Source organism: Seriola dumerili, unplaced genomic scaffold (genome assembly GCF_002260705.1).
Source record: "Seriola dumerili isolate Sdu_G_001 unplaced genomic scaffold, Sdu_1.0 BDQW01000081.1, whole genome shotgun sequence".
NCBI classification, from domain to species: Eukaryota; Metazoa; Chordata; class Actinopteri; order Carangiformes; family Carangidae; genus Seriola; species Seriola dumerili.
The window spans coordinates 3,534,295-3,561,973 of NW_019174336.1; the positions used below are offsets into that span (position 1 = coordinate 3,534,295).

Genomic DNA, 27,679 nt, shown 5'->3' on the forward strand with positions numbered 1-27,679 from the left:
AGGTCTAACTGTCAGTTTGAAAGTTTCTCAGATCCCTAGAGTCTCTGTATGGTCACACTGTGTGCTGGATATCGTTTACTTTTAAGCATATAGGACAATAACACAACTGGAAGTCGGTGCCAGTTTTCCCCCTCACAAGTAAAAGCTGGAAGCTTCAGCAGAGCAGCAAGCTTTTAGTGATCTGAAGAAAAACTCAGGAGGTTTTTGTTTGACAGAAAGGGTTTTTAGGCTGTTTTCTGTTTTTAATAATTTCTCTTAGGGAGTGTGGGAAGTGAGATGATGTTTTTTATAATGCCCCCAAGTCTTTTTCTTTTATTTCTTCTGTCTGTGCTTTATCATGAGATTTCTGTACCACATCTGTGATCCATTCATATGCAAATACTCTAAAGTTAACAAAGCAACCCGTGTCTTTTTTAGGGGATCTAGGTAGATTAGGTGTAGCTGTGGAGTGGGTTTTTCATTTTAATGTGAATCAGTGGGGGAGATAGAGGGGTGGGGTGGGGCGGTGGGGTGGGGGTGGGGGTGGGGGCTTCAACAGCTGTTCCAGGGTTTGCGTCATGCGGTGCGAGCTAGCGTCATGGCTGAGAGTTCGCACGCTATGCACACACACACACACACACACACACACACACACACACACACACACACACAGACATGCTGTGGGGACCCCCAGTCGAAGGCATGACCAAACACAGGCATTGTGTTCTCATGCAGCCGCTGTGTTGCTGAGGAAGAGCGTCACCTGTTTTGAGTGATGACGGGCTGCTGGTTCTGCTTGCTCTCTCACATTTTACTGCATGTTTGCTGCATGACGGCTCCGCTGCTGCTGCTCCCCCTCTGAGAGGAGAATCACAGAATCACTACTTTGTTCCTCTGTTAGTCACCAGGCTGGTCTGCATGAGAGGAGGACTGGGAAAAGATGAGCTGTGACTGTTGGACATGTTGGGAACTATGTTGTAGTTAAATGCAGCACGAGTGGTGGGCCCTGTATATGCAATTCATGTGGTTGCTATGACTACCACTGTAGTTTTAAGGTATGGACTGATAAAGCTCAAGCTCAAGTTTAAAATCCACTTTATTTGACATAATTAAATACAGTTACATAGAAACATATTTAAACTTATTTTCCTTATGAAATTTTGTTTAGAAAGTAATTTCTATAATGTTTAAACTTATTAATCTTTTTTTAACAAAGTCACTATTGCAGACCTGTCTGTGTATGATTTAAATAAAATGATTTTAAAGGTCAATATTGTAGAAAGTTGAGATTTCCAGTCTTTTCTGATTATAAAGCAGGTCTAGGTTCTATATTAATACTGTGAAAGTATCAAAGCCTCAGTCCACAGAGAAACGCACACAGCTTGTATTCTGAAACTGAGCCTTAAAACCAGCTGTCAGGACTTCTGTAACTTTGTGATGTCACAACAAAGCAGTCACCGCTCTCAGCCGTGCCCCAAGCCCCGCCCACCTGGACCCACCATCCAAACCTTGAATGATTTGGTTTCTCTGAGTGTTTACCTAAAATCTGATATATTTGATATGTTTTTATTCAATCACTCAGAAAACAGTCAGCCAATCAGAAGAGAGACTCAAACCCTCCTCTCTAGAGCTCCAGAGAGAAGCCTGAGAGAGGAGATGTTAAATTACACTGAGATGGTTTTTGGTTCTTAAAACCACAAATATATCTTCTTATGGATCAGCACCTCAAAGAAAACAGCAGAAATGTTTAAAATAGGGACCTTTCATGGATGATAGACAGAGCTTGCAGAGCAGCCGCCGTATTTTTTCCAGTATGAAAATCACAAACAAAGATCTGTGACAGGAAGTGGTGTGTTCACTGTGATTCCTGCTGCGAGGATTGAAGTGCGGCGCTGTTTGTGTTTGGCTGTGAGTTTCTCATGAGAAAGAGTTGTATTTTTGATCAGTGAGCAGATTGTGAATGACGTGTGTTTCTGTGTTTGTGTTGCAGGTGTACGCTCCGTCTGCCAGTACAGCCGACTACAACAGGGACTCACCGGGTTATCCCTCCTCCAAACCTCCCAGTGCTGGCTTCCCAAGCTCATTCTTTATGCCAGGTACACACACACACACACACACACACACACACACACACACACACACACACACACACACATACACTCACAAGGTCTGTCCCTAATCAAAACTCCCACCACTAGATTCCTGAGTTCTTTGTGGATACTGGATCAGATGAAATAAGCTCAAGGTCCATGAGAAAAAGCTGAAAGATGTTCTTGGATTGAAATCAGCTAAAGCCTTGAGTCATACATCTTAATGGTTGCTGTAATAGCTGCCCAGATAATGTATTAATCCCATAGACAGGAGACAACAGAGATGTCAACAGGTTGCTCTCTGCAAACTCTGCAGCTGTTGTGAACGCTGTCAGATAATCCTGCTTTCACAACAGACGTACAAGAGCATCTTTCCCAGTGGCAAGGCCGTGCTCCTCCAATAGCTCTCCAATTGACAGCAGGTGGAAGTTATTAGAGTTCATTCTTTGAATCTCTGAACTCCAGAAAATATGTCTCATCTACCCCATCATACCAGCGCTTCTCATGCTTGTGCTTTTTGAGTAAAACCCTCAAAAGCAATGATGTCCTAACATGAAAATAACACACCAGACTGATGTGTTTCCTTCTCAGAGTTTAACATATATCAATACACTTTTTCTGTTCTATCACGCTTATACCATGTCCACTTACCAGAGGTGAAAAAACAAGATTCGTTTTAACATTGACTTGCAGTCAGTTTTGTTGGGTCTGATTACAGTTACTTAGAGCAGACCTTACCTGCAGATCTTCAGCACTGATCCACTGGTTTAAACATGGTTAGACATCTGACCAGGACTTGTTTGGTCCTGTTATATGACTTCTAGCATATGTATCAGATAATCATGGTTTCCTCCAGACTTTCTTTTTCCCTTTTACCTGTCATGTAAATACACACACACACACACACACACACACATGAAAATGGTTGGTACACATGACCTCAGTTATCAGTTAATACAAATCTGTTACCCAGGTTATTCTTGAACAGGTGTAAGGAAAACAGGTGTCCCATTTATACATGTTTTCTGAAATCAGGTTACTCCCCAAACTGGGTCAGAATACCAAAACTACAGAAAGAAAAGTGCATAGAGATTAAACTGATCTGAAACCAGCATACAGCACATTACATGTACCTCTCTCTCCCTCTTCCCTCCCCTCTCTCACTGTGTTTCTATCAGATGGTCACAGTGGTGATCCCTGGAGCAGCAGTAGTAGCAGTATGAGCCAGCAAGGTTACCACGGCAGCATGCTCGGGGGTGGGAACTCATCCCACGGCCCCGCCCAGAGCTCCTCCTACTGCGGGATTCACCCTCACGACAGACTGGTGAGCAGAGCTGTCCATCACGGTGTATATCAATACCAGGGTCTGTACAGTGTGTGACACAGGTGGTACTTTCAGGGCGTCCCAATTTCATTTACATAAATAAACTTTTAGGAGATTTCAGACAAGAAGATTGATTTTCAGTTTTCTAGGTTTCCCCTGAAATTCATGACTCTCCGTACATATCCATCCATTTCACCCCTGATTCGAAGCATGAGCTCACTACTATAGAAGCTGAGCACATAAGTTCTTTCTTTATCTTGAAAATAGTAGTTAAAATTAAAGGTGCACTTTGGTACTGGTTTTTTTCAAAGCTTTTACAGTGAGACCATAAGATGTCCAGAAAATGCTCCTGATAGACACTCAGTTAAAATGTTTCTTTCACTGATTTATTCGTGTTATATCCAATTCAGCTGATGGGTGTAAACAGTTTAGGACAGCCATGAAAATGCCCTTATGTAACAGTTTAAGAAGAAGCTAAATCAGTTTTGCAAAAACCTAAATGGACTCCTAGTTTGACAAACATGGGGAAATGAATTGAATCATTTTGTTGAATCAAGTAAATGGCGGTTCTTCATGCCAGTGACACGAGAAACCAGACTGAAAAAAAACACATTTTAAAGCCCAAGAAAGTGAAGTTATGGCAATAGGTTATTTTAAGTTATGGAATGGCTACGACCTTGGTAGAGTCATAGATTTAAAGGCAAAAAACATCTGTTAAATCAGTCGGTGGTCAATAATATATTAAACACTAATAATACTAGGGGCTGTCTGCAGAATGTATTCACCATGCTGTATTTTTCCACATATCTTGAGTGGTTTACTGTCTGTGTTCTTACTAGAAGTGCACATCTGGATACATGAAATACATTTATAAGTTCTACCCAAATGTGAAGCTGTAAATCTGTCAAAGGTCATTGGATGGTTATTCTTAAAAACTAACAACTCTCTTTGATTATTCAAAGAAGAGGCTTCATTTTTATCACCACTGCCTTTTATTTTTATTTTGTTCTTATGTAATGTTTCCTGTTTTGCAGTAGTTTGTTATTTTTATGTTTGACTTCATTCCGTCGTCTCTCTGCAGAGCTACCCATCGCACTCGTCTGCAGATATCAGCTCCAGCCTTCCTCCAATGTCCAGCTTCCACCGAGGAGGAGGGAGCGGGAGCGGGGCCAATCACTACAGCACCGCCTCTTGCACCGCCCCCACCAACGGCACAGACAGCATCATGGGTAAGACACCTGTGTATGTTTTTGCCTTGAAGCAAAGTGGTTAAAGAAATAATGAGGTTGCTGTTAAGTTCAGAAACTGAAATAGAAGCGTTGACGGCGTTGTTTGGGAGTTTGGCAACTGCACAGTCATCTGCTGTCAATCAGCTGGTGGTGTAGCTAATCTCATTAGCTGATGTCATTAATTAACTGAAGGAGAAAAACATCCATTTCATTTGTGACATTCCAAGTTTAATGATGTCCATGCAGACTTAACTGAAGAGGCTGCCTTTCTTTTTATCTGATTGGATGGAAAGGGGTTGAATTCTTTTTCTTTTTTTTTTAATATGTGGTGCTTAGTTTTTTTCCAGGCTGGTTCAACCTGTGGGAAGTAGTGATACCAAAAAGAGTGGCTCTGGTGCCACCATGAGGTTGACATTTTTTCTTTTTTCATGAAATGGTCTCACAGCTAAGGGCTACATTGCCATTAAATTTGGTACAGACGCGACTCCCCATACACCACCATCATCAGGTCAAAACAATTGACACTCCCATCAGCCTCAGCCGTTTAGTGCTAATTAGCAAATGCTGCCATGCTAACATACTAAACTAATGAGATAAGGATGATAAACATGATCAAATCAGCATCTTAGCATTGTCATTGTGAGATTTTTTGCATGCACACGTTATCATTAGCTCAAAGCATTGCTGTGTCTTAAGTACAGCCTCACAGAGCTGCCCCAATGGCTGTAGACTCTCCGTCTCGCTAATCTGTTGATGGGATGTGATCGTTGATGTGAGTTCACATGTTCATGTCAAGGTCTGTTTTACTTGTTTGAATGTCTTTAATATTTTTGTGTAGACTTAAGACTTCAGACATGGACTTCATCTTAAAGAGACATGAAGACTGATACATGACTTGGACTTGACTGAGAGACTTTGCTTACTTGACACTTGACTTCCTGAAGACTTGACTTGACTTTTGACTTGAAAGTAAGAACATTCACGTCTCAAGGTAAAACCAGAGACCTCAAAGACCTGCACTTTGACTTGGCAATGTATAATTTGGACTGCTGAAAGGACTTTGGCACTGACTTGAGACTTTACCTAAAACACTTTAAAAAAAAAAAAAAAGCTCTGCTGTGTGTAAGCTCTAATTCTTATCATTAACCCAATCACCTTTACTCACTTGTGAACTGACAAGATGGTTTAATTGTGAAGGTAACTGATTGCCAGCTTGGGTGCACTCGCTGCTGTGTTTGTGTCTCAACTCTTGAAGAATCCACAGATGATTGATCGCAAAGACAATATTACCAGACCTTTCCGATCAGGAGACAGCATTAGCTAATAGACCATTTCTATTTACAGTCACATCACCAGTTATAAAGGTTCCTGCTGTGATTAGACTCAAATGATTGAAACCACTTAAAAAGTACATTTCATTTTTAGAGGAGAAGGCGGGCGGTCACGAACTGAATATAACCAAATTGAGAGAAACACTTGACCTTTACATCACTGACACACAAGCGCGCACACACACACACACACACACACACACACACACACACACACACACACACACACACAGCATGCCATATGGACCCCTTGCTTTGAGTCCCGTACAACAAATAGGACAGCAATAAGAAACAGATTGAAAGTTTGTTTTCATGGGAAGACATCTCCAACATTCCACAAAGAGATCACACACACACACACACACACACATATGAGCCAGGGCAGATGAGTGTAAACACAAGATGAACGTAATAAAAAACATGACAGTGTTGTTTAAATATAAACATATGACAGACGTGTGCACACACATGAACACTCAAACACAGACTCACAGTGTTTACAGCTCTTTCTCTGCCTCAGTCTTATTTTGTACCAGTAAACAAGGGAGTGAGTCCTTTTTAAAGAGAGCAGCATCTGTGGTCACTACTCATGTAAGTTGATTGTATTGATGAGCAGCGGTTCACAAAGGAAAAAGTATCACAATGTCAGGAAACTTGTCACACCCCCTGCAGCAGAAGTCACACCGCTTGAGGCTCGTACAGTTAGCTCTCAATGACGGTGCAGCAGGTGGAACAACATTTTATGATCCAGTCTCTCAAATGTGAGGATTTGCTGCTTTTCCTTGTCTTGGATTAGATTTTTATTATATTCCACCTTGACCATTAGTTGTCCATTAGGTAAATGACATGAATCCACACTGACCACAGCTGCTGTTCTTTGTGATGAAGCTAACAGCAAAAGTTTTACAGTCACCTTGCAGTCAACACAGCATGAGTGTGTCATTCTCTAATGAGGGTGTAATGTCATTGTTAAGTCTGGGTAATTAGATATGAATGAATAAAAAGGTACAACCACAACACAACGACCATGGATCCACTGCAGCTTGGTAATGCCTTCCAATGAATACAATTGGTGGGAAGCTGTTGAGGGATCATGTGCTAGTTACTGCACCAGGAACTTCTACTTTACAAGGTTTTCAGTATGTATTGTGTTCATACTGGAAAAATTATGATTCAAAATGTATGCAAACTAAAACAAGTCTTGATGTTTATTATTATGCTGCTGATGCTCCCATGATGCAGTGCTCTGAGGAAATGGAGGAGCTACTTGGAGCTGAAAAAAAGGGGCGGATGGTGATGAGACAGAGAAAATACAAAATTAACAAAAGGGCCGTATTTTCTTCACAGATACAGTTTGTTTTCATACGGCTTGTATAAAAACTGCAGAACAGTATAATGAAAACTAGTGTAGTCCACAGTGTAAACAGTGGTGTTAGTCTTTGTCAGCAAGAATATTTTTACAGTGTTTCTTGAGCGCTCTCTACAGTGAAGCTAATGTTACAGAAGAATATGCTCTACAACAAATGAATGGTCTTCTGCTACTAGATACACTCACCAAGCACTTTATTAGGAACACCATATAAACACTGGGCAGTTCCTCCTTTTGCTTTCAAAACAGCCCCAGCTCTTCATGTCTTGGATTCCACAAGAACTTTACTTGGAGATTCTGCTCCATTGTTGACATGACTGCATCACATTGTTTCTGCAGATTTGTCCTACCACATCCCAAAGGTGCTCTACTCTATCCAGGCCTTGTGACTGAGGAGGCCTCAGAGCTCATTGTCATGTCCATGAAAGCTGTATCTTTAGCTTTGTGACATGGTGCACTCTCCTGCTCCATTAAAAGGTGGTGAACTGTGGCCATGATTCAAACCATGATTGATTGGTATCAAGGGGCCCACGGTGTGCCAAGAAAACACACCCACACCATCCCCTACACCACCGCCACCGCCAGCCGCCTGGCTGTTGACACAAGGCAGGTTGGGTCCATGGATTCATGCTGTTGATGCCAAACTCTGACCCTACCATCTGCTGCCTCAGCACAGATCCAGATCCATCAGACCAGGCTACGCTTTTCCAGTCTTCAACTGTCCGGCATTGGTCGCAGATTTCTGTTCTTGGCCGCCGACAGGAAGCAGAACTTGACGTTGTCTTCTGCTGTTGTAGCTCCTCCACCTCAACTATTGTGAGACTGTTGTGTGTGAAAAATCTCAGGGGATCAGCAGTTTCAGAAACACTCAAACCAGCCCGCCTCACACCAACAATCACGTCATGGTCAAAGTCACTGAGATCACATCTTTTCTCCATTCTGATGTTCGATGTGAACATTAACTGAAGCTCCTGACCTGTATATCTGCAGGATTTTATGCACTGCATCGCTGCCATGTGATTGGCTGATTGGATCATTTGCACTTACACAGGTGTTCCTAATAAAGTGATTGGTGAGTGTGTAACTAGTGTGTGATATGGAATTGGTACACAGGCAACCAGACATTTCAGAGTATGTTAAAATAAATGAATAAATAAAGAGATAAATAAAGCGATGTTTCTCTCTGAAGAGGTACAGACGGAAAACAGACAGAAAAAACACAAAAATCTGTTTCATCTCCTGAATGCTCCGCTCCTTTGTGACTATAAGCTCTCATTTATGAAAAAGATTTTCTCCTGCATATGTTGTAAATTATGCATCAAGTGAGGGTGAGTGTGTGTTTTTGTCTGTGTGTGAGTGAGTGTGTGCGTGCGTGCGTGTGTGTGTGTGTATAACAGTAATCCCTTGGATGGTTTACTAGGCCAGTGGTGTGGCGTGAGTGAGACATGAGGCTTTAACTCCAAAACATATGCTGCTTCCTGTCTCTCCCCTTCTTCTCGCTCTACCTGTCTCTCTCTCCCTCTCTCTCTCTCTCTCTCTCTCGATCTGTATGTCTCTTTATCTCCAACTGCTTAGAGAAGTGCAGTCCTGCCAGTCTATGTCATGGATTCATTTGCCATGAAAGGGTGTGTTTTTTGTTGTGTTATGTGTGTGTGTGTTTGTGTGTGTGTGTGTGTGTGTGTGTGTGTGTGTGTGTGTGTGTGTGTGTGTGTGTGTCTAACTTGTGTGTGCGAGCGTAAATTTTCCATCTGGGATCTGATATCAGGAGGGATGAGCTGTAAGCATGTCAGAGTCCCTCTGCCTCTCTCTCACTGTGTGTGCGTGTGTGTGCGTGTGGGTTTGGGGGTGGGGGGGTGCGCTCATCTGGTCCTGTTAGGTCACTTCCTTCCTCTCTGGCCTCAGTGCTCTTCAAGTGTGTGAAACAGATTTAGTTGTATTTAAGTCCAGCATTTGCACACGCGCACACACACACACTCACACTCACACACACACACTCACACATGCCATGAATCAGTTAAAATGTTTAAAATGTTGAAAGTCGATTTAGATTGAGTTCTGTTTCTGTTTTCCATCACATGATTTGAATAAGAGTCTTGTCGCAGCGTCATTTATAACAGCAAGGACTTGAATTCATGCACAGAGCTGTAGTAAATCTGCACAGAGCTTCCACATGATGTTCAGCTTGGGTGAACTCTAACATGAGAATTTGATCCACTCAGAAACAGCCTTCACAGTCCTGACCTTTGAGGGAACATAGAGCAAGAGAGTCCAAAAGAGAGGATGCTATCATATTCACTGTGTTGCACCATCACATCATGGTCTGCAGTCAGTCGCCAGGCGTCCATGGTATAAAATAGGTCTCTTGAATTAACTGTGTCCAGTTAAAGACTGGACAACATGCGTTAATGATGTCATGAGTTTCATTTCCTGCTGTTTAAGACAAATTAATTAATTACCTGTAATTTGAGGTGCCTGACAACATGCTCCCCTTACAGCTTCCTAACTAAAGGTGTAATTTTTTGTTTTCATGAATATATGTTTCCAGTTTGAGTCTGGAAGAGATGGACTGATGGTTTACGATTAGACAGAATAATCAAAATCTGTAGTTGACAACATCGTTATTTACAAGACTACGTCCCTGTTTTTGTGTGTGTGGGTATGTGTGTGTCACAGCTAACCGAGCACAGAGCGGAGCAGCCAGCAGCTCTCAGACAGGAGACGCCTTAGGGAAAGCGCTCGCATCGGTAAGTACAGCACACACATACACACACATGCAGATCTTAGAGACCTGTTCAGTCCTTGAATAATGCAAAATGATTTTATAATTCATTTTTTCTGTTGTGTCCAAGCCTTTGGCAGACTTGGAGTTTATCATATTACTTAAATTCTATCTTTATGTTGTTTTCAAGTTTTAGTTGTAACTGATTTTTCTTTTGGTTTCTTTTTTAGATTTACTCTCCAGACCACACAAACAACAGCTTCTCATCCAATCCCTCCACCCCAGTTGGCTCCCCACCCTCCCTCACAGGTTAGCACATGGCATTCACCTTCTAACAACCACACACACACTTACACACACACACACACACATGCCACATCAACCCAAAACCAACACAGAACAACATTTACCAGAGGCAAGAAGCAGAGCTGACTTAAGACTTGAACTGGATTCACACTTCTGTAAGTCACAAAAAAGAGGAATTTGCGAGAATCAGCTTGAACCTGTTTCAAATGACCTGAGACTTGAACTTGTTTCAAATGACTTGAGACCTGAACCTGTTTCAAATGACTTGAGACTTGAACTTGTTTCAAATGACCTGAGACCTGAACTTGTTTCAAATGACTTGAGACTTGAACTTGTTTCAAATGACTTGAGACCTGAACTTGTTTCAAATGACTTGAGACTTGAACATTGAACAAATCATTCGAGACTTGGACTTGGACTTGCTTCAGATGACTTAAACACAGCTCCAGGAAAAAGAAGAAAAGGAAAAAAATATAAATCTTAACGCTTATTCAACATTTGATTTTATAATTTAAAGGGAATTCTGCTCTGTATCAGAAGCACAATCACTAGGCGTTGAAAGAAACCATAAAAACAAATGAATAATCGTTGTGTCTCCTCTCCATACCACTCCTCCTCCTCTTATTTCCACCAATTACTTCTGCTCTCGGCTTATGTTGTAAACTCTCCCTGCTCCTTAAAGTGAAAAATGACTTTTCCTAATAATAGTTGTGTCGAATTTGTCTCTAATTGTCAGTGCTACACACACTGTTTGATATTTCTCTGCCACGCCTGGTGACTGATAGCTTTAATTACGAGCACCACTTTGACAAATTGTTCACAAACCTACCGGCTCTGCGAACACAAGCCCCCTCCCCTCTTCCTCCTCTCCTCCTCGTCATTATAGCGGCCTGGGATATTGCCTGCTAAACCATAATTGGTGTTTATCATTGTGTCAGAGTTACTCCACTTTTTACAAATTAGAAATGAAGCCTATTAGAGCAAACTACATGCAAATTGATATCCAAGGCTAATTCTGCAAGGGTGTTTTACACTGTTGGACTCGGAATAATTTACCCTGCCGTTTAATACATATATTTGTATTTGCACATGAATGTACCCAGGTGATTATTCATTAATTAGCATATGGAAATGAGCATGTAATATGAATAAAGGGAAGAGGGGAGAGAAAAGACTGCGAGACAAAATGGGAAGACAATAAAAATGAGAAACATGAGCTAATGAGATGAGATCAGAGTTACAAGGGAGAGATCAGTAGTGAAGGCAGAGAGGAGAAGAGAGGGAAAAAAAGAGGAAGGAACACAAATAGAGAGGAGAGGAGATATGAGTTATAAGAAAATAACTGAGTAACTGGGCTGTCTTAGTTTTATTGCTAATGATTTTCAATCTGACCAACAAAACAATTGTTGAACCTTTATTTTCGAAGTTTTTTTTCATATTACAAGTGAGAAATTGTCCATCAACACCAAGTTTTGATCTGAGTTGATAAGGGTTCGGGTCATGTTATTATTGAAATGTTTGCTGACTGGTGTGTGATTCTTGATTAGCTGCTTCTTAACTATTTTAGTAAAAACTAAAAGACACAGATCTGTCTCTGTGAGGATGCAATAACAAAAAGATGTTAGCATTAGCAGCTATTAGCAGTGGCACATTTGCTTCAAGCTTGTTTAACATCAAGGCATGGTCACACTCAGCCTGGTATCACCAGACCAATTTGTGTTTCCGGGAGCATTAGCTGGTAAATCTGCACATATTTTTCAATCTTGGCGAGATAATATAATGATGTACAAATTTGAGAACAAAATGCTACAAGGCAGTAAATGGATTGCCACAGAAGAGCTAAAGGACGCTCGGAGAGCTATGTGATGCTAGCATATTCCTAGCTGGCAGCTGCTAGAGCCACATATTTCACAAAGATGTACACATGAACTGTACTGTGGCATTTTCTGGTGTGACTGGGCTTTAACGGCGTATCTTTGTGGTTTCTGTCCAAAATAAATGAATTGAAAAAATCATGTGTTAGTTTGTCTCTCCTCTGAAACCTGAACATTGTTGAACTGACTCTGAACACCAGCCCATCATCTCTCAGAGCTTAATATAAATTCACACAAGTCGCTGTCTCTCTTCCGTCTACCAGCTAATGAGACCTGTCGATTCAGATACAACCCTTCAGTGCGCCGTCAAACACAAAAGCAGAAAAGAACAGAGACACAAAGCTTGTTTATTCTGCAGAGGGCCCATGCTAATCAACCACTTGTACCTTTTCAAAAACAAAAGCCTGATATTAGCATTTCCACTATGAGATATGTGTTGGTTTGTTTTTGTCTTTTCTTCCTCATCTCTGTGTGTATTATGTCGGAGCGCCATGAGTGGATATGATGAGAGACTCCTTGTGTGTAAAGACGTTTTGTGTGGTGTTTGGCACCGTACGTCGAGTGGTTTCTTTTCTCTACATATAAAAAGGAAGGGAGGTTTCGGCTTTAATCCCCTCTCAGACATCCATCCTGTGGAGGGTCACAGGAGGCCAGAGCGTGGACAGGCTTGCAGTTTATCATAAAACACACATGAAAGGATGCAGATTTGAACTAAACTAAACATCTCCCCATCTCCTATCCTAATGATGTGTCCTTGTCTCCTCTCTCCTAGCTGCCAGTTCAGCTGTTTGGTCGAGGAATGGCGGACAGGGAGCGTCATCGCCAAACTACGAGGCTCCGCTGCACTCTCTGGTATGCACACACACAACCGCAACCATTGTGCACATGTCTAAATATAACATATATAACACAACATAACATGTTTGATTGTGGTTAAAATGTATTTGAACTAAAAGGCAGCTTGTTTTACTTCCATAACTGTTCAAACCTCTGTTCACTGAGGTCTGTGGAGTAACAGGAGGAGTTGTTTCTGTTCTTTTTTTAAAGACCATTATCAAAGCTGTGAACAGAAGTCTATAGACAGGTTTCCTACTCACAAACAATCCAGCTCCCAGCAGGGTGGTAGAAAACACTGTCACAATGTCATGAGTTTAATTATGGACATGTAGACATAAAGCAACTTCAATAAAACCAGTTATAATATTGTTTAAAGGTAAATTTCTATGCTGTGTTTGTTCTTGTATTTTCAAATAGTTTTACCACACACCTATGTACATATAACATGTCTACATATATGACACTATATGTGCTAGATGTGCTACATTATTCAACTATTATTCAACGCAAAACTTGACTGATAACAAATGTCAATACGGCATCAGGATCATGAAAAGAGAGTGTGTACATCTCTTTATGAGTTTCATTCTCTTAAAAAAACATAAACATAATTAACATAAACATTATATTGTGACGCATTTTCCATCCAAAGCCATCGGGCCACCTGTGCCTCTAACTGTCAGCAAGTCACACACTGAAACTCCAAACCCACACCAAACTGATCACAGAGCCATAAACACACAGTAGCAGTGTGAGTTGTCTTACCTTAAAACTGGTGTTTTTCTGCATCACCAGGTTCTGTGGAAAACTATCCACCACCTTCCAGAACTCTGCACCTTGTACTGTACTCCATGGTCCTGACCAGGTCGCTAGATTCTGATAGCAAACAAAGCAAACTGAGCTAACAGGACTTTTCCTTCTTGAAATATTAGCATATATATTACAAACTGTTACATCTGTGATTTGTGTAGTTTAAATCACAAAAACAACTTTCTACATGTTACTAAATCAGGAGTAAAAAAAGTCAAAACATTGTGCTTTAGTGAGTATTTATGGCAGCAGAACAGTGAATGTGCTACTGTCTATAAATAAACTACAACGTGTGTGTTCAAGAAGGTGTGTTAATAAGAGAAGTTTTTGCTCAATGACGGAGCTCTATAGCACAGAAGAATACGATGTATCATTGCTTCGGAGACATATTTTGTGATCTGTCACAAGCTTCTAATAAATCACAGGCATCAGGATGTTTATGGACGACCGACGTTTCAGTTTCATCCAAACTGCATCTCAGGATGAATGTCGAGAGTCACGTCTATCTGTGTTTGTTCGCTCTGCAGCAAAGTCGTATCGAGGACCGTCTGGAGCGTTTGGACGATGCCATCCATGTACTGCGGAGCCACGCGGTGGGGCCGTCTACGGGTATGACCAGCGGGCACGGTGATATGCACAGCCTCATCGGGGCTGCGCATTCGCATAACGGTGCCATGGGTGCTCTGGGCAGCGGGTACGGGACAGGACTGCTGTCGGCCAACAGACACTCCCTCATGGTAGGACCTGAGAACATGTTGTTTTTTTTTTGTTTGTTTTATTGGTGATGGGTTTGAAGGTGATGTCAGAGGGAGCATAACATTTAATGCAAAAAGGTCCACCTTAAAGAAAAGAGGAGAGGAGAGGAGGTTGAATTGAAAACATGAAGTAAGACAGCAGTAATGTTTTCCATATTTAAGGCTTTTGGCTTTGTCAACTTGAAACAATAAACATAAAGAACCAAACAGCTGTGTGACATAAGGAGATGTAGGAGGGTGAGAGAGAGGGAGAGAAGGAGCATTATAAAACCAGTATAAACACATTCAGATGCCTGAAAATGTTCAGTCAGACGTATTTTGTTTATTTGTGTTGTACATTTGTCCATACTCACATGTGCACACACACACCAGATGTTCCTTCAGACACACAAGACGCTCTGCACACCGCCGCAACCTCTTCAACACCTATCTCCCCCCTTAGATCGTAGCCTCAACCCGCTTTTGTTCTGTCCAGCCGTTTTGCATTAAGACTGTAATGAGCACTGCAGCCTGTAGGGGGCACCACACAGGTCTATTACACTGTCCTCACTACAGTAGTTCAGGAGCCTGGTCCTCTTCTCTTCCTGGTCTTTGTTAAAGTATTTACTTTGAAGTGCTATTTTCTAAATGGAGAGCACCTGTGGTAGAGGGCAGTGTGTGTGTGTGTGTGTGTGTGTGTGTGTGTGTGTGTGTGTGTGTGTGTGTGTGTGTGTGTGTGTGTTGGCTGACTCCCGCAGAGATTACCTTCTTCTCACGCATATCTGTCCAGCTCTCTCTCTCTCTCTCTCTCTCTCTCTCTCTCTCTCTCTCTTTCTCTCTGTCTCTCTCTCCTGGAGGTCAGTGCTGCATCATTGTCTTGGATAAACACACATTTTCCTCTCATCGTTGTCTGTCTCCTCTCTTACACGTTAACGCTTACACATTACACGTGTGTTTTTGCTGTATTTCCTGCTTAAAGTTGCAGTAATATTATGTTAACAGTGAATAAACGACTTTATGTAATGTGAAAGGTCACTCATAGGTCTGAATCCAGAGAGTTGTATCCAACTCTGCTCCACTGAGTTTTTTAGCCTTGTGTAGCTTATAGTTTTAGTTGCCCATAGTTTTGCTGTTATATAGGTCTGTCCCCGAAGCAAGATACATTGACTCCAGAGTGCAGGGTCGTCTTTCGTATATTAATTTGTCACATCCTTGTGGTTGATTGTTTTTTTTAAGAGTCATTATTTTAATGTCTTTGTTCATCATCTTAGATGTGATACAGATACAAATTTATTTCCTGTAAGTAGTTGCAATATAATAAAAGCTGCTAGCGAAATGTTAGCAATATGGCAACATGTTACACTGGAAGGTCCCACCAGTGAAAGGCAGTGTGTACACTATGAAAGGCTTTACAGTGATTTGGAGGGGTGGCACTAGTGTTAGGACTAGTTTATTCCTAGATTTGACTTTCATGAATAACAGTTAAATTAGATATTAAAAGAAAGAGTCTATGGCATTCATGTATCATTTTAAGGGTTTACACTGAGCCATGTCATACACCTGACAGCAATCATATCACATCCATACAGGGTTAGCAGTATTAGAGTTAGTTTACAGCTATTAAAATAAACACAATGTTATGATGACGGATACATAAGTTCAGGTATTGGAATCAGTATTGGGAAGGAAAAACTGCTATGGGAACCTCTTTAGTGAAAACATCAGATTTCCAATAAGTTGAAGTAAAAGTGAGTGTCCTGGTTACTGCTCAGTCCTAAAATTCGAATCGCCCAGGAGCGTCTCTCCTGCTGAGCTGCTGACAACAGAGTGTTGTTCGTTTTGTGATTCAGTCATTTTGAGAGTTTACAGCCTGCTGTGCTGTTGCTCCCACGTTGCTCTGTCTACAATGACACAGTGATTCCACTGACAAAATGTGAGTCAACTCTGGGGGTTCTTGACTGACGCATCAAGCTCTAGTATTATGGCACATTTACTGTTTGGTTACCTGCACAGTGATACATGACAGACAGTGCTTGCAGCTAGCTGGTAAACATAGCATTTAGCAGCTAAAGAACCACATATTTTTCCCAGGAGCCAGTGGAGACAAAACAGGAGCTAAAAGGAGAGTGAAGAGGGTCTTATATTGATCAGATGGACACAAAATGAAACCAGTGGGATGATAATGTTGCTCGGTCTCAGATATCTGCTTTTTAAGATGGTACACAAAGTTAGGAAAGAAAGAACATTTAAATGTCCTGATGTACAAAGTGATATGAACAACACACCTAAGGAAATACTTAAGGCTAAAGAACTAAATAACTTCACAAAATTTTTTGCTCAAGAAAACACCTCAGATGTTCACTTTGCTGTATGCTTGATAGGGTACGCTTCAGCATTTCATACTCTGTACAAGAAAAACTGTTTTTAATTAAGGAAAATCTTTAAGTTTTGGAAAATGTCTTTTGAAAGGATTTAAGACTTTCCACATAGATTTGGGAGGGAGAAAATGCTTGAGAACTACTTTTCAGCTTCATTTGGAGGTTATTCTAAACACTTCTCCTCCTCCTGGGACACCCCCAGATACAAATTTGGCATTAAGCTTTATGAAGTGACTTGGAGGTTTTGCCCAAGAAAACATTCACAGTTTACCTCTTGCTATGGGTGATGTTTTTACAAACTACTTTTCAGTTTCATCTTGAAATGATTCCAAATGCATTTATGACTTGTTTTCATACGTATGCAACCAGTGGAAAAAGAATAAAGTCAAGTGAAGGATGTGTGCTGAAAACACAATGTTTACTTCTGGACTCTTTAAACACACACATACACAGAGACACACACACACAGACGCTCATAAATTGCTCCTTGTGTTGTCATTAAGACCTCTGTGTGTGTGTGTGTGTGTGTGTGTGTGTGTGTGTGTGTGTGTTTATTTGGGCTCTGGAGTATTGGCTAAAAGAAAAACAGACCCATTACTGTAAGTCTGAAAACGCACCAGCTCTATAACCACACATGCGCGTGCGTGCGCGCACACACACACACACACACACTTATATACTCTGAATGCACGGGGCTGGTTAACATCACATTGTGGGGACCCAAGCAGCCCACTGACAGTGTGGGGACTCATATCCATAAAGCAATTTGATTGGAGAAGCTGCTGATTGACAAAGTATTTTCACTCACTTGTAAATTCCCACTGTAAAGTTCCTAATCATAAAATACAGGATAATTCAACAATAATATCATTTTTAGTTAGGTTTAGTCGATTTGAGTTATTTCAGCTAAGTTTGTGTGAAATCATGTTTTTGCTGTCAGCTTAGAATGGCAGATAGCTTGAGTACTACACCGCCCATGACCCTCAGCTTATATTGTTTTTTTGTTCTGTTTGTTTATATATCAATTCAATTCAATTTTATTTGTATAGCACCAAATCATAAAAAACATCATTATTATTACAAGTGCTGATATGATGACGTCTCAATACTAATAACAAAAATTTTACTTTTTTTTCTCAACTCTATCACCAGGCCTTCAGTACCAGTTTACAGTGTTTGATACATAACTGTCACCAAAGTATTGAAGTTAATATACTGTAAGCCCAGGCCTAGGTATAGTATGTGTAGCATGTATGTTTCCCAGACAGTGTAAACAGGAAGTCTGAACCAGAGGAAAAGGATGAGACTCAATCTAAATATTAAAAAAAAGAAAAGAGTGGAAAACAGAAAAAGCAGAGCGAGAGGAAGGAGTGATGTCATCTCTAAAATGAAGCCATTGTGTTTGTACTAAGAGTTTTTTGTGTATTTCCCATGCACATAGTCTCTCTCTCTCTCTCTCTCTCTCTCTCTCTCTCTCTCTCTCTCTCTCTTTCTCTCTCCTTATGTCACTCTCCCAGGTCTTTCTTTCTTTCTTTACTTCTCTTCCCTCTTCCCTTGTCATTTCGTCCTTTTCCAGTTCCTCTATGCTTCTTTTTCTTTCTTTCTTTTCCCATTCTCTCTTTCTGTGACTTTTCTATTATTCCTTCACAGTTTTTTTCTCATTTCTCACTTTTTATTTCTTTTCTTTTTTGTCTTTTCCATTTACTTTCTTGTGTGACTAAACTCTCTCTCTCCTGCTGTGTTTCGTATGCTCTCTCACTCACACACAAGTCCTCTCTTATTGATACACATATTACTACACACTTACTTTATTATGTTTTCTGTCTGTTTTGTTTTCATCTTCCCATCTACATGTACCTCTCTCTCTCTCTCTCTCTCACCCACCCACACACACACACACACACACACACACACACACAGCTGTATGTAGTTTGGCAGTGTTAGGCAGAGACGCCTGCAGGCTGAGGTCATAACTCTGGGAAAACAGGTGGTAGACTGATGTGGGGGAGAGAGAGAGAGAGGAAGAGAGACATATACATAGACAGGAATGCACAACCAAACACATAAATACACACTGATACAGAAGTAGATACACACATGTGTTCCAGCGTGCTCTTTTGTTATTTAGCTTTATATTTTCTTTATTCATGCACAAATGATGAAGTGCGTCAGTTAGAGCTGAAGTCATTCTGGAGCATCACTGATATTAAGTCTGAAACCAGGCATAAAACAGAGCAGCAGAGGGATAGGGTGACGTGACATTTAACTGAATGTGATCTGATGTGAAACAAACTGAAGAGGAAGAGAATATATGACTGTCCAGAGTCTCTGTGAAGGTTTTAAAATGTGTTCTCTGTTCTGCTGTCTGCCCCTGATGATGTGTTTAAGTCACGCCAGTTATTTTACTGCCTCTCAGCTCGGTGCGGATGGTGACTCTGAAACGAGGGGAAAGGTTAAGGCAGAGAAATGTTTCTCTCTCTCTCCATTAAGCATGTTACATTAAGTGAAATGGATCATAATCTGCATCACTTTGCCGTAAAACACACTAATGCCTTTTAATGCTCTGCATCGCCTCTCTTCTCTCCATCACTAAACTCACTCCTATAAGCTGATAGAAATCCACTGCCCTCCATTTACCTCCAGTACCACAATGAGAGTTATAATAATGATGAACTTTCTTTGTAGAAAGAAAAACTTTTTTACAACTAAATGGCCAAGAGTAAATGGACTTCATCTTAAAGCTCCACATAGTATAAAGGTAGATCTCCCAACTTTTTTGATATTAGATCAGGTCTAGGTTCTATATTGATACTGTGAAAGTATCAAAGCGCCCAGTCCACAGAGAAACACACACGGCCTGTATTCAGAACCTGACCCTTAAACCCAGCCGTCAGGATTTCTGGAACTTTGTTATGTCACAACAAAGCAGTCACTGCTCTCAGCCATGCCCCCAAGCCCCACCAACCTTGCAGGATTTGGTTTCTCTGAGTGTTTACCTGAAAACAGTCCCACCAACCTGTTGTTGCTAGAGTTTAAAACCACAAATATATCTTCTTATGGATCAACACTTCAAATAAAACACTGGAAAAAGTGTAAACAGTACAAACAGTGTGGATATCCACGTAGGCCTACTTCTGGCCATGTTGCATAAAAGCTGTTGAAAACAGGTGGGAACATTTTACATATTTCTTATATTGATTTTATTTATTTGTTGTGGAGCACACAATGTGGTAGGTTTAGTCTATTTATTCAGGTTCTTGTTTATTCAATTGTTCTGCTTCAATTTTATTCAGTGATGTTGTGCTAAACAAAACTAATGCTAAAGTCTGACCTTCAACTGGTCATCATCGTAAAAATAAACAACCAGAAATAACAAGAAAAAACAATAACACTTTCAGAAAATTATTCATTTCTGCTTTTGTTTATCTTAAAAAAAAAACTTTTCTATACAGTTACCATTCAATTGATAATCGTTGGCTGCTGTGTTTCTCCTCAACATATATGTACCTGAGGGAATAAATTACAGGATTGTATGCTAATATGCATTTCTATAGTATGATAATGATGTTTTAGTGCAGGTTGCCCTCACTGTTTGTATTCAAAAGCTGTGTAATATGAATATTTATGGGGAGAAGAGGTTGTGATCAATGGGCATCTGTGTGCAGCCTCATGTTCAAGAAGACAAGTCAATGAATATACTTTAACAACCTTGATACTTGCTTAATACAACAAGGGCCTGAGTCTCAGGTGGAATGATGGAAATGCAAAAAAGTTATTGAATAAATTTTATCATACTAACAGTTATATGAATGTAAAAATATTGTTCAAAAAGAAGCAAAATGCAAAGATCTATTCCTTTTAGCATGAACATATATTTTGTTTCTGGAGCTTTCAGCATCTTACACTTTACATCAGCAGATTTAGTTTTGCCATGAGAAGCAGCTGAAAGGTCCTGAAAATGCTAGAAAGTGGACCTTGAGTCGACTATTAAAGATTATTTAACAGTACACCTGTACAAAAATATAAACGTGACATAACACTGTAAACAAATGCACTTCATTCAGGTGATTAATTTCAGAATGTAAAATGTAATAAAAATTTTAAAATAAAAGATGTAGAAACATATAAGGAGGTGAACATATGACAAAAAATCATCAATCATAGATTTAAATTTGAAAATTTGAATATGATGTATATAAATATAAATAATTTAATGCTGGGTTTGCCCACTGGCAAATTTGCATTTCAATATCAAATGTGTCTTCCTATATGTACTGTATGTTAAAACTTATCAATTAAGTGTAATATTTAAAATTTCTCACATGTAACAAAGCAGGTCACAGGCCTCAGGAATAAATTCAATTCTTGACATATTATTCATACACTATACAGATGGATTTTTCTCTGACAAAAATATTTTCACCTCATAAGAACATTTTTCCAAATGACACATTTCCCTGGGCCTCTTTCTTTCCCTTCCCTCCATTTTCCTCTGCTTAATTTCTCTTTTTTTTTTGTTGACGTTTTACGCGACAGTGGAGTCTGTCGTTCTTCACTCTGTTCATTACACGGAAAATTAAAAAAAATAACATACATATTCCACCACTGGAAAATGTTGCTTTACTTTTCCTCCCATGGAAGTCCAACCTCACTGAGCTCTCTCTCTCTCTCTGTGTGTGTGTGTGTGTGTGTGTGTGGGTGTGTGTGCGTGCGGGTGTGTGTGTGTTGATGTTGCTAAAGCAGGTGCTTTCTGTCAAGTGTTCAGTTTGCACAGAGGAGAGACTGTACAGTTTGGAGACTGTTCCAGACCAATGTAGACTCCAGTTTAAATATCCAATATACAGTACATCACATCTAGAGAAATGAACTGCATTCACCACACAAAATAAAACTAAGTGGTTTCCTTGTAATTATGACTTTCGCTTGTCTCATAGTTACAAAATAAAAACAAGCCCAACTTTAATCTTTAATCCAATTGTCTTTGTCTTTACTTGAGCTTTGTTTAATTATACACATTTTGAAGCCGAAACTCGCCTGTTTGTTACTTTTCTGATGTTTTATTTGAAGTGTTGATCCATAAGAAGATATATTTGTGGTTTTAGCTTTAGGTCTCCCCTCTCAAACTTCTCTCTGCAGCTCCAGTAACAACAGGTTGATGAACCTATCAGAGAGGAGGGGGCTGTTAGCCTCTCTTCTGATTGGCTGGTGATCTAATAAAGATGTAGCAGATTTTGTGGTGGGTCCAGGTGGGCGGGGGCTTGGGGCGTGGCTGATAGCGGTTACTGCTTTGTTGTGACATCACAAAGTTATAGGAAGTCCTGACAGCTGGTTTGAGGCTCAGTTTCTGAATACAGGCTGTGTGCATTTCTCTGCTGACTGAGGCTTTGACACTTTCACAGTATTAATATAGAAGATTACTATAGAACTTCTGTTTTATTGTTTGGCAACCTCTAGTGGCCGCAGTGACTATGATGGGAGCTATGAAGATGGTCAGGTGATGTAGTAGAACAAAGTCCGTGTTACGAGGAAGTTGTGGTGGAAGAGGACGTGTTTATTATTATAACCATGACGACCAAGGTCCAGTATGGCTGCCATTGTAGAGGCGCAATATCAGAGGGTAGAGCAAATGACATTTAGTTTGAAATATTCCTCCTCAGCAAAGGGAGATTTCTGATGATTTTACACAAGAAATATTATAATTTAATAGCAAGATTGACATGAAATTTTCTTCACACATTCCTGCTCCTCAGAGCTCCTCCTCACCTTTAATATTTTAATGACCTGTTCACCTTTATTCTAGTGCCACATTCAAGACAATCTTTACATTTAAATATTCTGATTCCTTCTCTAGAGTAATGAAATTGAGCTGTATGGTGTCTTTGATGAGATTCCAAAGTGGACTTCCTGCTTCATGTTACATCTCGTCCTCTCCTCCCGCCTCCCGAATTTTTCTGTTTGCAGAAGTGTTTTTTCCAGACTGCGACAATAATCGAAAACGACAAATGGAAATTGCAGAAATCCATCTAATACAGGGTGAAATATTACAATTTACAGAGTTAGTAAATCGACAGTTTATTTTTTCTTCTCAGGCAGACACACACACAGACTTGTCCCAACTGTTTATAACTGCATGACAAATCTGTGTGTGTGTGTGTGTGTGTGTGTGTGTGTGTGTGTGTGTGTGTGTGTGTGTGTGTTAGAGAGTGAGAGACAGAAAGTGTGAGACCCAGAAATTCCCTTCTCTCGAGTCGTCCTGTGTAATCAGTGCACTACACACAAACACACACATGTTAAATGAACACACTTCGCACTGATCAACAACATTGCAGATGACAGTTACTCAGCACCTCCTCTTCTGTCTCTGGCTCGTTTTCTTTTTTCTTTCTGCTTTATTGAAATGACATTTATATGTCTGCACCAACCGAACAGAGACGAAACATAGCACATAGTGCACAATGGTGAGAGAATCTGCTAATAAACATTTTTAATCACTAATAGACAAAATATACAGTTTAAATGCTTTGTACTTGAGATTCTTATGCATGCTGTAATTATAGATTGAACATCAATACCTTTTTTGGTCCAAACTGAAATCAAAAGTTGCATCAAATTCTTGGTCAGAATTGTGATTGAAATGTTTATTCACTAACTGGTTAAAAAGATTCAAGATTTAAACAACAACATTTTTTCTACCTTTAAACTCTTTGATGCATTAAGCACTCTGGCATAACACATGTTTATATTTCCCAAACTAGTTCAAAAATGAAAAAAACAAACAAACGCTTGCAACACAAAAAACCCCACAAGTGTAAATTCTTGCTTAAACTTTCTGCGTGTGATAGAGTGAGCAACATGTTTTGCACAAATTTGTGCAAATTTATGGTTATCTTCATTGCTAGTATTAGACAAGGAGCCAACTAAGATGCTCTGCTGTACAGATGACTTCTAATTAAATACCTTTTGTATGTTTTATTTGCTTTAGTTACTACAAATACATCACTGTTTTTTCCTAAATCCTCCATCAGTGTAAGGATTTTCCTGCAGCCACTGGTTTCATTTCATTTCATTCAAAATATATGGACATACAGTAGCTCGCAGGATATTGTGAAAAGAATCATGTGTACGGTCCTGCTGGTGGTCAGCAACCAACTGTCGGATTTTGAAGGGTCCTTGAACGCACCAACAAGGAAAGTTTTCAAAACAACTTTTTCTTGTTGTTGTATCCTGATAAAACAGTTGAGAGCTGTGCCTGTTTTGAAAAGTCTCCCTGTTGGTGCATTCAAGGACTCTCTGACATCTGACTTTTGAGAGTTGGCTGCTGAACAGCAACTTTTTTAAGTCAAGCAAAAAAAAAAACAATACTCATCCTTTTTCACAGAAACCACGTGTCCTTTTTTTCTGTCAAATGACAGATGTTAGAGTGTCCTTGAATGCAACTCTGACAAAAATCAGAACAAACCAAAACAAATGTGAACACTGACAAACTAATCTTAACTCAAGGTTCACTAACTAGTCTGCTCTGCGGTTTTCAACAGCATTTCATGGCTACAGCAAAAAAAAAAGAACCAACGACTTTTATCTGTTGACAGTAAAATCAAAGCTTTTCACTGGTGCGTCCATGTTGTTACTGGCTGCAAGGTCAAGTTCAGCTGCCCTCCGATCAGATGCCTCCAACCTGAGGGGCAGTGAGTAAGTGGGCGTGGCAGCAATTCGTGGCAAATATTGTAGCGACACCGGCAGCAGATCAGTTTCTGTGTAATTTATTTATATTTTTCTCCTCCGTCTGTCTCCTCGTCTTCCCTCCTCATTGAACTAAATTAAGGAAGAGAGAAGGAAGGCTCGTTAAAATATAAAAGCCCTGCATTAAAAATGTACGCCGCCTTCTCTCTCTCCCTCTCTGCTGCCATTTTACATTTGGGAATCCAGGCAGTGATGAAAGGCAGAGAACGGAAAGAAAAACAAGAGGCAAGTGATAAATAAGGGGGCAAACAGACGTGTGGACAGATAGACTGAGGACGCTCAGTTTGAAACACACACACTCACTCACTCACACACACACACACACACACACACACACACACACGCACAGACGCCTGATGACAAACTGGTCGACATTTTGTGATATTTGCATGGAGTGAAAGAATGTGGTGGGCAAAGACCTCTCTGTCAGCCAGCTGGATTAAAGGACAGACAGAGGGATTTGATTTTCAAAACATCTTTATTTACACTATGGTCATCATACATTACATCAAACACATCAAACAATGAAACCGTACATTATATATTTGAATGTAGAATAGATCTGATTATGTCAGAACAGCACCAATGTTGGATAAGACCATTTGTATTTTTCTTTTCTTTACTTTTTGTCTGTTCTACAATAAAACAAAGAAGCCACTGCCACTACTTTTGAATTTGACCTGTTATAATCTGGTTAAGAAATCAACATAGTTTTAGTTTTAATAGTGTTGCACTAAAAATCCTGAAAGTATTTTCCAATTTCTAAAAAGATACTCTATTTTTTATACTTTAACTGTGACATATATTCCTCTGCTTCTATGGCTGGTTAGAAAATCAAGGAACTGCCTAAGGGCTCTAGAGCCCCATGGGCCCCCAAATTCCCAGGCTCACTGTCTCTCAATTGGTTGTAGTAAAGTGATTAATATGTTAGGGAATTTGCACACATATCAACTTATGCAAGCTTGTTGCCCTGTTTTTGTTGTTTTAACTGTGGTTCAAACATGGTGGAAATTACTAAACAAAGTTGTGCAAAATTAAATGACTTTAACTGACAAAAACCTGGGGCCAGGCAGTTTTATTCAGCTGATGTTGGGCTTAATGGCGGCTGTTTCCTCCAGCTGGGAGAGCGAACGAGTCGGCTGATTTTACACATCAGACTGTTTACTGATGTTGGGGAGTACGACTGTATATGTGAAGAAAAAAAAAAAGTTGTTGAAAGCTCTGTGTGTCTGTAGAGGAAGCTGAAAGTTTGCCTCATGTGATGTCACTTGAGTCAGCGTCAGTCAGGGCTGAGGTTCGACCTCTGTAGCCCGTTAGCCACATTAGCCACGTCACGTAGCTAAATTTGTGGCCAAACAGTTTGCCTTGTGGGTAATGCAGGCACAGGGTTTTGACAGAGAAGAAGAATGTGTGGAATAATAAACACAATATCTTTTTTTCGACTGTCCAACAATCTTATAGAAGTAAAAAGATCGATCGTACTCTTTGAAGAATGTGCCAGAGCCAGAAAGGTAGCGTAGTTTATACAGTACAGGTGGTTGTAAGTCAATTCACAGAAATAATAACTGTTCAATCAACACATTTATTTGATCAATGTGACAAACACTTGAGTTATGTTCTCCTAGCAACCACCACAGCCTCTGTTTCTACTGAATGACATGGGCTAAATGGATACGTCACTTGCTGCTAATTGGTCAAAGCAAAATACCACCCCCAACAGAAAACAGCTAGCACGATGTCGGGCTGAATAATGAATTGAAATGAAATGGCAATTCAGTCTGATTATCACGCTATTAAAGACCCACCACACTGTGTCCTCAGCTTAGTGTGTTGAGAACTTTTACCACAGTATTTCTATATGCAGCCACCACATGACTGTTTACAGTGTACAGATGTAAATCATGATTCATATCAAGCAGCTGTCCTGCTGATATGTTCAAAGTGAAACAAAGCTCAGGAAGAGGAGGGTGAGAGAGAGAGAGACTCCTCTGAACCGCAGGATGCAATAAGGAAGCTGGCATGACAAACACACACACACACACACACACACACACACACACACACACACACACACACATAAAGCAAGTCCATCTCGTGCCAAAACAGTGAGTCCCTGCTGGAAGCTGCTTGGTGCTCTGGGAATTAGAAATCCCACAATTAAACATATGGGCATTAAGATAATTGTCAGTTGTTGTGCTTTCGTGTGTGTGTGTGTGTGTGTGTGTGTGTGTGTGTGTGGCAGACAGATGGATAGGATTCAGCCAAGCACACACACACAAACACACAGACATGCACCCTACAGTATTCATTGAAAACACACGTTAAAAACAAGGAGACACACAAGTAAAAAAAAAAAAAACAAACTGTAAATATACATGTCAGACATGCAGATATGAACTTGGACTGAGACACACACAGATACACACAATCACACACACAACACACACACACACACACACACACACACACACATACACACACACACACACACACAAGCACATGGAGTCTGGATGAGCAGAGCACAGTCTGCCCACCTGAGCTGTACTGAACAGGACAAAATGGAGAAGAAAAAAAAAACATCTCAAGGAATGGTGTATAGGGGTGTGTGTGTGTGTGTGTGAGAGAGAGAGAGAGAGAGAGAGAGAGCGAGAGAGAAAGAGAGCAAGAAGCAGATGGAGATCTTCAGTGGCTTAGAAAGGTAGACGATGCCCTCAACAGGCCAAAGTGATGTACTAAACCGTCCATAGAACAACAAACCTAAGATAATACTTATGGCTATAAGAACACACTAAATAACTCCACAAAAATTTCTTGCCAAAATAACCATCTCAGCATTTCACCTTAGCTTGTATGCTGATAGTTCACGCCCTCAGTCATTTATAGCTCTGTACTAAGAAAAACTCGTTTAATTTAAAGAAAATCCTTTAAGTTTGGAAAATGTCTTTTTAAAGGAATTTAA

General features: G+C 40.2%; 1 protein-coding gene across 1 annotated transcript in view; it reads left to right on the forward strand.

The window, feature by feature from the left end:
- The window catches only part of tcf4 (transcription factor 4), an 87,631-nt gene that overhangs the window by 33,252 nt on the left and 26,700 nt on the right, over positions 1-27,679 (forward strand). Inside the window, exons 2-8 of the mRNA XM_022744632.1 lie at positions 1,970-2,075; positions 3,248-3,393; positions 4,475-4,622; positions 9,996-10,066; positions 10,272-10,350; positions 12,994-13,073; positions 14,396-14,605. Of these exons, the coding sequence (XP_022600353.1) occupies positions 1,970-2,075; positions 3,248-3,393; positions 4,475-4,622; positions 9,996-10,066; positions 10,272-10,350; positions 12,994-13,073; positions 14,396-14,605 (840 nt within the window). The remainder of the gene's footprint in view (positions 1-1,969; positions 2,076-3,247; positions 3,394-4,474; positions 4,623-9,995; positions 10,067-10,271; positions 10,351-12,993; positions 13,074-14,395; positions 14,606-27,679) is intronic.